Source organism: Narcine bancroftii, chromosome 9 (genome assembly GCF_036971445.1).
Source record: "Narcine bancroftii isolate sNarBan1 chromosome 9, sNarBan1.hap1, whole genome shotgun sequence".
NCBI classification, from domain to species: domain Eukaryota; kingdom Metazoa; phylum Chordata; class Chondrichthyes; order Torpediniformes; family Narcinidae; genus Narcine; species Narcine bancroftii.
Window position 1 is genome coordinate 111,163,543 of NC_091477.1, and position 12,612 is coordinate 111,176,154.

Below are 12,612 nucleotides of genomic sequence, written 5' to 3' on the forward strand. Positions count from 1 at the left end.
TAATGGGTTTGGAGGGGGGTGGGAAGGAGGGAGGGAAGGGAGGGGGGGAAAAAGGGGAGAAAATGACACTGCGTACATTCAAGAGGGAAATGTTTTGTGTGTATTTTGATTAATATGGTTCATAGAGTGAACAAAAAAATTTTTAAAAAACAGAGCAGATTGTGCCAAAGTAATTACTCAATGGAATGGAAACTGTCTTAAGAAAGACTGAAAAACAGATAGATTGGTAAGTATTAATATTTTCATAGCACTACTTGAGACACATGTACAGGTAGTTCTCAACTTAGGACCAACCCAAGTTACATTCATCCGCACATACGATAAAAATTTTTTAAAATACTGTAGATATGCTGAGATTCTTCATTAAAGGTTCAGTTGTTGAAATTTATTTTTGAAAAATTGCTTTAATACCTTGTTAAGACATGTGAATCCGACTTAACGACCAAACTGAGTTATGACCAATCCTTCGGTCCCAATTACAGTCGTAAGTTGAGAACAGCTTGGAAGTGAAACTCAGAGCCCTTCATTCTCCCAGCCTTAGAGATTGAAATATATCATTAATAAGTTTAAATTGGTTGTAAATACGGGATCCATTCGGTTTTAAGAATTTTATAAGGAAGGATCCGATGATACAATTCATGAATTGTATTCATTTTTAATCTTCCATTATGCATTTTCATTATAATTACAACAAAATAACTGTTTAAGGGAATAAGAAGTGTAATGCCATCTTGTGTCATGTCATGAAAGTACAAGTATGTCATTAAGTATTTCCAGATGAGACGATGTTTTTGAGATGGAGGATGGCCACATTGCAGGTTTGTAACCAGTAGAAAATGATATTATAATATGATTCAAAAGAAACTAAAGAATGTAATGTTGAGCACTTTGAAGGAAGAACAGCTGGTGGGGAAATATAACACAACGTGCTATCAAAAATCATAATTGACTTGAAATATCGTTTAGCAAGGGACACTGAGCACCATGAATGATGGAGATTGTGAGTGATGGTTGATTGGAAGACCTGTTGTATGGTGAATATTTTTGTGCCTTAATGTCTCTGTCAGAAAGAGGGGTTGGACAGGATGACTGGGGTTTGGATGTTGTAATGTGGTATTGATGGCCATAAGACTGGACACTAGATGTACCTCATCCTAGTGAGAAAGGATACTGGGGCCAGTAAAGCCAGCCTTTTTTTTCCAACTAGATGATTCATTTTAATCTGGATGTTAAAGATTGGAGCAAATAAAATTCTCTCAACAGCTGGTTTCTGAGGAAATGATTGGAAAGAATGGATGAAGTTTTATTCCTTATTGAGTTGGCAATGTTTCATAAAGTGGGGGGGAGGAGCCAAAATAAAGGTGCTGTTGTATATGGTTGGACACCAATGGAGTGAACTCCACTGAACAATTAGGCAGAGCATGAGATGTCAGAAAAGATTCTCAAAGCCTTTGGGAATGAGAAAAGCCATCCTTGTGGACAGATTCAAGGTTTTCTGGACTGAACTGAAATTGTTGGAAGCAAATTGCAATCTTAAGGGTTTGAAGGACATGTTGGTTTATAACATAGTCATGGAGTTTTAGTGCATGGAAACAGCCCCTTTGGCCCAACTTGTCCTTGTTGGCCATGTTGTCTACCTAGGCTAGTCTTGTTCATAAAATCACATGGGATAGCATGGTTAGTGTAGTGGTGAGTGCAATGCTATTACAGCACCAGTGACCTGGGTTCAAATTTGGCCCTGTGTGTAAGGAGTTTGTACATTCTCCCTGTGTCCTCAAGGGTTTTCTCTGGGTGCTCCGGTTTCCTCCTGCATTCTAAAGATGTACGGCGTAGATAGCTGAATTGGTCACATAGCACTTGGGTATAATTGTATGAAGCGGGATCGTGGGGCAGAAGGGCCTGTTACCGTGCTGTATCTCTATGAAATATGCAGAGCTTCAGGAGCCTAACTTCAGAGAAGCACACTGGCATCTGGCAAATCTGTCAAATGTGGTCAGAACTATTCACAGGCAGGAGAGTGAGCAAAACAAACTCCCCGTCTACAGTGAGGCAGCAGCTCAGATGGAAAGAACGCAAGAGTTCGATGGAAGGATGGCCATGAGTACACAAAGATGGGTCAGTGTCCACCCCAGTACAGATGGAGGAAGACTAGTAGTAAACAAAAGAGGAAGGCCAGATCATATTGTCCTGGAAGTATGAGCGAGTGCATAACAGGATCAAACTCAGGCATGCAGGAAAAGGAAGAAGTGAATGAGTTTGGTTGAAGTTTATGAAAGAGACATTTTGGAAAATGATCTTCGGGCAGCTGTCATGCAAGATGGCCAACCAAAAATGAATGCTGAAAACTATTCACCAAGGCCTTTATGCTTGACTAGATGTGTAATTGATTTGAACATTTGTGCTTTCTGCATAAGGTTTCAACTGAAGAGTTTATGTTAAGAAGTACCAGTTTAAAAAGATTGGATCCTTATGCATGTAAACATGTTTACAATTATTGGAAAAACTAGTATCTATTATATTGAATGATAAAAATCAGAATATACTTAAATGTTACAGGAAGTATCATGAGATATGGTGCCATCTGGTATCATCTCAACGTATTGTGGTATTAATAAGGACCAAACAATTTCAGGTCAGTTGGTTGGAGGAGGACCATGTTGTGAGCTTGTGAGTATATAATGTGACTCCTCAAGGACTCACAGAATATGACAAAGAACATTTACTGGGAGAAGCACGCAAACTTTATTTCATTCTATTCCCCTGCTAGTCTTAAACTTGTCTGTGAAGTTTCCATCAAGAACTTTTATTTGGGTTTCATGAGCAAATTCTTTGTGGAGGCTTTGAAAATGAATAGATGGGAAATTCCAGAGTATTTTCCCATTTAAAAGCTCATGTATACAAAGTTGCTTCAAGCATTTTCCCCAACCATACATGTTAAACTAACTGGACTATAGTTCCATACCTTTTGTCTACATCCTTTTTTGAATAATGGCATGATATTTGCCGTCTTCCAATCTGCTGGGACCTGCCCAGAGTTCAGAGAATTTTGGTAAATTAACACCAAAGCCTCTCCTATAACTTCTGCCATTTCTTTCAGTTTCCTGGGATGCATTCCATCAAGACCAAGGAACTTATCTATCTTTAGAGCCTCAAGTTTGCTCAGTATTCTCTCTCTAGTGATCGTTATTGCATCCAGGTCCTCACCCCCCATCATAACATCTGTCTTTGGCATGGTAGATGTGTCCTCCACCATGAAGACCAATACAAAATAGTCATTCATACTCAGCCATTTCCTCATTACCCAATATCCATTTCCCTTTCTCATCCTGCAAGGATTCTGCTCATTATTGCTCGCTTTGTGGCTCTTTGTTGCTTTTTAAAGCTTTCCCAATCTACTAGTTTCCCACTGATCTTGGCAACTTTGTATACATGAGCTTTTAGTTTGATGCCTTCTCTTATTTCCTTAGTTATCCAAGGCTGGCTCTCCCCACCCTTACGGTCCTTGCTTTTAACTGGAATATACCTTTGTTGAGCACTGTGAAAAATCTCTGCAAATCTTCCCCTGACCCTCAACCGTCCCGCCATATAGACTGCACTCCCAGTCTACACTGGCCAACTCCTCCCTCATTCCCTGGTAGTTTCCCTTGTTTAGGCATAATACACTGGTGTTAGACCGAACTATTGTACCCTCCATTTGAGAAACTGAAGCATATTCAATCATACATTGTTATCATACATGAACGAGGCAAGTTATTTAGGGTTCAGTTTAATTGCATTTGCTAATATGTTTTTCTAAACTCCCTTTGCCTTTGGCAATTTCCTTTTGCATTTTCCCTAATCTTCCTGATTATTGACTGTGTCACCATTTACTGTTCCATTTGAACTTTTTAACATTATTAGCTTTGGATGACAAAAGCGTGGGAAGCTTGCCTAAGGTGGCTGGAGGCATCCTGATGGGAAAATGAAGTGAAAGATAAACACAGACATTCCTCTCCAAATACACTGTCTCAATCGATTAAATATAAATTAAAGAAATGCAAAAGAGAGTTTAAAATTTGTTGTTAAATGGAACTCAGTTGGGTAAAGATTTTTATTTTGGGTCCCGAGACACTAAGAATCGAGGGCTGTCTCTTCGCCTTTTGATCTTTTCCATGAAGAGGTGGCGACATATTTTCACGCCATCTCAGTGACTCAGATAGTATGCCATATTTAGCTGATCCTCCCATGTCAGGTCAAAGAGAGGACATCTAATCTTTTCTGGAGTGTGCTGCCCTAGTTTTGTGTCCTCTTGGGGGATGGCATTGATACTACCAAGCTCCAGAAGAAAACGCTCCCAGAGTGGTTCTAAGATTGCCCTTCCATGATCAGTGCTTGACAGAAATTCACGGGCAGGAACTGAAACGAACACAATGGCTAAAGCTCTGGTTTCAACTCCCTTTTTGCCTACACATTAATTCAAGATTCTCTCTGGTAGTTACTGTTTCAACTAAAGTCATATGAGACAATGTCAGAGCTCCCAGGATGAGGAATGTTCTCTTCTGTTCAGTTCCTTGTAGCTGGAATAGATTGTTATTTGTTGGACTATTGGTTTGGATACATGCGTTCAAATCCAACCATGGCAACTAGGAATTTATCTTCAAGTAATGAAATAAAGTTGGAATTGACAATTGTAAATTTGGATTATTCTTAAAAATCCAAATGGTTCCCTCATTTCTCCCCACTCACTCCCTCGGGCTGTAGAAAGGTGTCTCATTGGGATGGAGGGCTGTGGGGCAGGTGGGATTATAACTTCCTTGAAACCAAGAGCAGAAGGTGCTACTGATTATGCCACTCAGTGGTAGGACAATTCTGAATTTCTGATTCCACAAACCCTGTATGCAGATTATCCATGCCCTCCTTCACCTCAATACAGTTCTTTGTTTCTATGGCATTCCCTGCCCATTTGCGGCCGACATTTTTATTTAAGCTTTTGTCTTGCCCAGGCATTTCTATGTAGGAGAGAAATACAAAAGTTTGCAGACACCGTAGGTGAAGTGAAAGCACAATGCTGGAGAAATTCAGTAGGTCAAAAAATGTCCTTTAAGTCACAAAGCTAAAGATACACAACCAACGTTTCAGGGTTTGAGCCCTTCATCAAGGTATGAGCAAAATATAGAGGATATGGACTTTGTGGGCAAAATCTGTGGCACTGACCCATCCTGATTGAGAAGGCAGTGGAGAGCTGCCTTCTTGGACATTCTAGTGAAGGTGCTCCCGTGGGGCTGTTGGTCAGCAGTTCCTGGTGATGTTGAAAGAACAGCAAGATGTTCCCCTGCCAGGAAGCTGTGGTGCTTGAAGGGAACCAACTTCTTGTCCTCCAACCTCTGCTATGCTTCAATCTTCCTGCACTGCGGAAACCCCAGTACCATGGCATGTTCCAGTCTTCAATTGTCTCCAAACCCTTAGCAGTAGCAAGAAAATGTACAGCAGTAACATGGAAATCTGATACCCACCTGGGGATGGAGCGGCAGAATGCAGAGATGCACGGCTCCGTCCTTTGGAGAAGATCACTTACGATTTGAGAATTAAGTATGATGTATTTTTGAAAATTTGGTGCCTCTATCTACAAATTTATAAAATCTTTTCATAAGCTTCGACCCACATTAACCTCCTTTAGATCTATTAAAATATATAAATGATTGATGCCGTGTGAAGGGAATCCACCGGCAGCCAGGTTTCTAACTTTTTTCTAACTTCCTTTTCTTTATTCTTTTTCTATGCTTTTTCTTTATTTCTTCTTTTTCCTTTCTTTTTCTACTAGAGTTTATTTGGGGGGAGGGGGTTGGGGTTTATATCATCATGTAATGGACGATATTGATTTTTCATGACTAAGTATTATATCTGGCTATGATTTATATGTATGGATAACTTTTAAATAAAATTGTCCAAAAAAAATTGTCTCCAAACCCCCAAGGCTAACGCGACTCCTTGTCACCCAGTGCCTGAAATGTACTGTTCCCATTTCCTTGCACCCACTCACTTCTTGGTTCTATCCTTCCTACTTGTGTGACCTTCCAGCTCTACAATTTGAAATGCTTTGTCGATTATACCCTTCGGTTGGCTGTAGTTGACAAAGCACAAATTGGAGCATTCTTCATTATTTTTAAGTTTAAATATTTATATTTTAAAAGAACATTTTGAGTTTCAAATGGAAATGACTAAATACAATTAGTAACCTTCATTTGGTTCTATTTCCTTGTCCACACAGTTGGTTGCAGCCATTACCTTCCTCAGTTTTGGAATTATTGGAGCATTTTTCTGTGTGATCATGGATGGCGTTTTCACTGCCATTAATATTGTGAGTATTATCTTTCTGTTCATTTACTGTTATTCTGTCAATGAATCAGCACGTTAATTCTCAAGAAGCAGCGGCCTTTAGTAATTCCTCTGCAGAACCATTGTACCATCCCCATCACCTTCCAGACTGACACACAGCTCTTTGAATGCGACATCAGCCAAACAATTCTTCAGTACCAAGGCACTGCAAATATGAGAAGACACGTATAAAGGTTTTTCCTCCTGATTATACACCACTAACAACAAGCAGATGAAAACTGGGAGAAAATAGGTAGTGGTCCATTTTGTGTGTGTGTGGGAAGTGAGTGTCACATTGGAGAGAGGCTTGGGGAGGATGGTGGAGATGGCAGAAAACCAGCGTTGGAGCCAGAACTAATGTTAGAGGGGGACATTAGCATGTTAGAGGGGGGCGCAGTGTAAAGCTCATAAATTCGCTGCTGTTACCATCATCCACCCCTTTGCACTCTAGTGACATGGCCTGGGGCAGGTGGACAGTCACTAGCATGCATCAAGCTAAATGTTTGTGATGCCGGAGAGGGTGGGGACGGGTCTGGCGAGTGATGGCCGTGACCGTATGTGGGGCAATGGCCGCGGATGTCCCCCCCTTGCCGTCAACCCTGCAGGAAAACTACCTGAAGCTTATGCTTTGGACGTGGACCCTCGCACCCATACTGTGTACCTTGCAACAAAGCAGTGTATTGTGAAAGGTGGCATCTACACGAGTTGGCCTTAATCACTCACATGAAAATGACCGGTCTCACAGTGATGAGCAGGACAAATGTGGTGTGGCGCAGCACATGTTCAGGTGCCCCCATTGTGGAACATATGAAGGATCCAGGGTGAAGATCACAAACTTCCTTGTCCTCACAGCGCGTACCTTTATCGGTTCAATGAAGGTTCATTTGATGGATGTTCAATGATGGTATGCACAAACATTGTGTAACATTACAGAGTTCAAGCCATGAAATCTTGGCCTAGTCTGCCTCACCAATGTTTCTGATAGATATGAAGGATCCTATTACATGTTTCAAAAAGATCTGGTGGGTTTGTAGTGACCTGAATTGAGAGTGAAAATTTGCAGTAATGGACAATGAAAAAGTTATGAATTTGGAATTCTGGGGAATGGATGTGGATTTGATAAAGAAAAATGTTTATTTTTCTGTGTGATCATGGATGGTGTTTTCACTGCCATTAATATTGTGAGTATTATATAAAGTAAATATGAAGTTTTCTAAAATTTGTTTAATAATTACATTAATTGAAAATGTATTTTGCATCTTTTTCGTTGCTAGGATCGAAAACCACTGGATGCAGGGAGATGTCAACACTACACCAGTGGACACAACTTTATTTATGATAACTACCTAACTGCTGTAAGTGGAGTAAATCATGGGCTGTGGATTCTCTAAATGATTGAATAACCTTTGGTCTGATCTATGAAAATGGATTGAGTCACATCTTTAACAGGACAGGATGCAGGCAATTCCAGCATTCACTGCCCATCTCCAATGCCAGTGCTGAGCTTCTGATGTCAATGCGATGAAGGAGCTCCCTCAGTACTGTTGGATAGGCCACTCCCTCCGTAGTATTGAATAGGCCACTCCCTCCAGCGTATTGGATAGGCCACTCCCTCCGTACTGTTGGGTAGGGCACTCCCTCCGTAGTATTGAATAGGCCACTCCCTCCAGCGTATTGGATAGGCCACTCCCTCCGTACTGTTGGGTAGGGCACTCCCTCCGTAGTATTGAATAGGCCACTCCCTCCGTACTGTTGGGTAGGCCACTCCCTCCGTACTGTTGGGTAGGGCACTCCCTCCGTAGTATTGAATAGGCCACTCCCTCCAGCGTATTGGATAGGCCACTCCCTCCGTACTGTTGGGTAGGGCACTCCCTCCGTAGTATTGAATAGGCCACTCCCTCCAGCGTATTGGATAGGCCACTCCCTCTGTACTGTTGGGTAGGGCACTCCCTCCGTAGTATTGAATAGGCCACTCCCTCCAGCGTATTGGATAGGCCACTCCCTCCGTACTGTTGGGTAGGGCACTCCCTCCGTAGTATTGAATAGGCCACTCCCTCCAGCGTATTGGATAGGCCACTCCCTCCGTACTGTTGGGTAGGGCACTCCCTCCGTAGTATTGAATAGGCCACTCCCTCCAGCGTATTGGATAGGCCACTCCCTCCGTACTGTTGGGTAGGGCACTCCCTCCGTACTGTTGGGTAGGGCACTCCCTCTGTACTAGAGCATTCTTTGATGAAGGCCTCAAGCCTAAAAAGTAAGTTATGTATCTTTGCTATATAAAATATACTGTTTGTCCATCTCTTTTTTTACTCGTCAGTAGTGTTGAGTCACGATCTTGCACAGTATTTTTTAGTTCTATACTCTTTTCACTCTGTCGGGTCAGATACTCACATAGTATAGTTGGGTTTGGTACTGCCATTGTACAGTTGAGATAAGACCCCGCAAGATTGAGATCCCGTGGTGATGAGAGAATGTTGATATATTTGCAAGTCAGGCTGGTGTATGGTTTGAAGAGGATGATTTAATATTCATCTGCAAGGAAGAATCACAAGACATAATTTGTCAGTTTTGATGTTGACTCAAATTAATACAGACCTATAGCCTTTGTTAGGTTCATGAGATAAAAATGTTTTGGCTGTTCTAAACATGCCGTTACTTTTTAACTTATGTAATTGGTCAATTCTCTTCTGCAGCTTGAACACTTGGCTATAGTTTGCATCAGGCTGATTCATAAACTGTTCTAAATACCTTCGGGCTGTTCATTTCATACCCAACTAATCAGTCTATAAGCTGTAGCCATTGGTATTAATTTGCCTTCCAGGGAATCTTGTGCTCTATCAAGCTGCTAGCATAACAACATGTGAAAGGGTGGCATTGCTGTGCAGTATGTGGAACTGCTGTCTCTGAACCCCAGGAATCTGGGTTCAATCCTGACCTTGCGTGGAGTTTGCACATTCTCCCTGTGACCACGAATGTTTCCTTCGAGTGGTCCGTTTCCTCCCTCATCCCAAAGATGCTTGGGTTGGTAGGTTAATGGGCACTGTGAATTGCCCCTGGTGTGGAGCTGATTGGGGAGATTGATGGGAATGTGAGGGTTGCTGTAAGCAGGTGATGATGGTTGGCAGGGATTCATTGTGTTGAGGGGTCTGCCTCGGTGCCATTCCTGGCCTGCTTTCCTTTTCATCCTGATGTAGTTTTTGATAACCTTCCCTCACCACTGTACAGAGGGAAGTGATTTTAGAGAAGAACACAAGGGGAAGAAGCTGATCAGGATTGAAGAAAATGGTTGTACAAGAGGAGGAATAAATAAGCACATCCAAGGTTGCAGGAGACAAATTACATCAGGCCGACTACATTGGATGAGAAGGGAAGGTGGTCTGAAAAGCAAAGGCACTAAGGGCCTGGGAAGCCAGATAGAAAGCACACCATCACCCTGCCCACGAAGTATCTACCATACATCAGAAGTCACGACATGGAAAGTTTGCCAATGAAGTTGCATTTCCTTCTCTAGCTCTATGCCTATAATTTTTGTAAGTGCCCTGGTTTTGACCTGGAAAAAGTTGGACAACGATTAAACACTGATAAAACAGACACGTTCTATAACTTTGAAGAAATCCAGCCTGCCAAACTCCTGCTGCGAGACTACATCTGAATGAAGAAATTAAGTTACCAAAAATCTGTGCTTGAAGATTTGGTACTGATGTAACAAGACATTCTGAAAGCAATCTGAAATAACTTGATTTTTTTTTCACACAGCAAAACCCTGCTCACATGCAAACATCTCATTCCTCTGGTTATAATCATGTGTGCAATGCGACTTTATCCACATTTTACGGTTCATTATCGTGCGCCCACAAAATAGTAGGCTTCTAAATTCTTTAAATGATATGATTCAACCTGATGTCCTAGATGGCCAATTGTGCTGTGAAATGTGAAAAAGTGTACTTCCTTTATTAGTTGGTGTCCCAAGGTTTGTTGGCTGGCTGGGCACGGCCATCTTTATTCTTTTGTGCATGCGCGATGGATTTGAGTACTGTGACCGGCAAGAGCATGTGCAATAGGCCCGCAGACAGGGGAATGTTTAGCAGAGCTATGCACAGGGACGTAGTTCTGCCGCAGCTGCAGCGCTGCAGTTGACATTGAGCGGAGTACAGTGTGGCAGAGTTTGAAGGTAGGTAGGTCAGAACAGAGTTGGGGGGGGGGCAGGTGGGCCAGTTGGCATGGGCCTATGATTTTGAGAGGGCCTTCGTCCCCTGGGTAGACCCTTGGTAAAGAGTATTGCTATTGTAAAGAAAGTCAAGGTGGAATCCTTTGGCACAAAATATTAATATTTTAAGGAAGATTCATAAAAGATTAATACAGATAAAATATAGATAAATAAATGCAGGCAACAGAAACCAACTTATGTTTTATTTATTATATATATCTTGTAGTGGCCACACAGAAATAAAAATATATAGTATCTTTACCACTCTTCTCATGACGGCCACAATGCTCGCCGTGTGTATGAATCAGAGTCTGCGCCAAGGGGGGCATTTGCAGACATGGCCCCCCCTTGCGAGATGCTGTGCCCCCATATGCTCGCGGCCATCACCTCCTGTCAGACCCATCCCCGTCCACATCACTAGCGTGCGTCAAGCATCACTGGCATCTAGCTTGACTCATGCTAGAGACACTTCACGCAATTAAAGCAGTGCTTTCGGCTGGTACATCAGAGGGATGGAGGAGGTTTATGTCCATTCAGCACAGGTAAGCCACCACCAGCACCCCCTTGCCCCGCCCCCCACTGAATAAGTTTACAATTGTCAGATTGTACCCCCTCCCCCAGTAACACTCATTTTGACACTGACCCTGATGCGCATCACAGGGGAACGAGTGATCATGTCTGCCTTGCTATCGAGCAGTAGTTCGATAGAGACTGTCTTCCCCATCAGTTTCTTCGTGCTCATATATTTGTTGTGTTGTGTAATTGGTTTATAAATAGATACCTGCTTGAGCTTGCACAGAACTCACACACATTCACGACCCTACATATATCTTTATTAAATTTTAGGAAACTTGGCTTTGACAGCAGATAAATGCTATCATTTTGAGTAGTCAGACCAAAGAGTAGTTTCAATGCTTGTTAATTAAAGATATATTATTATGTTTTAAATAATTGTTTCATTATTAGCTTTATTTTTGTATTTTATACACTTTTAAATCTTCAGCACAAAATATTTTAGGCTAATATATTTTATATTATATTAAATATAATAGAGCTACAAAGTTGTGAAAAAGCTTCTAGATCAGTAATTTTCCCTTATTCTTTCCTGAAATTTAAAGTAAATTTAGCAGTTTCAATTTTTAAATTTTTTCTACAAAACATCTTTGAAAATCAAAGTTGGCAATTTTTTGGGGGGTGGGATTGCAAGCATTTGGCGTTGCCTCGGGCACAAAATAGTCTGGCAATGGCCCTGCACGCCAGCATGTTATAATTTTGTTTTCTCAGCTCTTTATGTTTAATGTTACAAAAGCTTTGTCATTTTGAAATTGAAATATCTGATTCATCTTTCATCATCTCCCTGCCCCCTCCAGAAAGGGGAAATATTAATGGAACAATATCAACGTCCAAGATGGCTTTAATTTGGCATGTCTATTTTCAGTGTTGGCTTAATATGCTGATGCATATTAAAGCAAAACAAAATACCTTTGGGTGATGGAAAACGGAAGGAAAATTCAGAATTGCTAAAAACAACTTGAAGGTCAGGGAGTTTCTGTAGAGAGAGAAAAACAGAATAAAGATCTTATCAGAATTGGGAATAGTTCGAGATATTGAGATCCAAGTAGAAAGGCAGGGGAGAAGAGAAAACAGGGACAAGTATGTGATGGGGTTATTGACAGAGATTAAATGAGCATGTGGTTTATAGTGTAAGGCAGTTGAGGGTGGTATTTAAATAGAGATGTAAATGTAAATCTTCGCTAGGATTCTACTAAATAGAATAATACCTAGTGTCGCCGAGAATATTCTCCCAGAATCACAGTGCGGCTTTCGCGCAAACAGAGGAACTACTGACATGGTCTTTGCCCTCAGACAGCTCCAAGAAAAGTGCAGAGGACAAAACAAAGGACTCTACATCACCTTTGTTGACCTCACCAAAGCCTTCGACACCGTGAGCAGGAAAGGGCTTTGGCAAATACTAGAGCGCATCGGATGCCCCCCAAAGTTCCTCAACATGATTATCCAACTGCACGAAAACCAACAAGGTCGGGTCAGAT

At 41.6% G+C, this 12,612-nt stretch overlaps 1 protein-coding gene across 1 annotated transcript in view; it reads left to right on the plus strand.

Moving 5' to 3' along the window:
- LOC138742640 (transmembrane protein 255B) overlaps positions 1–12,612 on the plus strand; it is a 57,343-nt gene that overhangs the window by 29,598 nt on the left and 15,133 nt on the right. The window contains exons 4-5 of the mRNA XM_069897329.1: positions 6,248–6,337; positions 7,629–7,709. Coding sequence (XP_069753430.1) covers positions 6,248–6,337; positions 7,629–7,709 — 171 coding nt within the window. The remainder of the gene's footprint in view (positions 1–6,247; positions 6,338–7,628; positions 7,710–12,612) is intronic.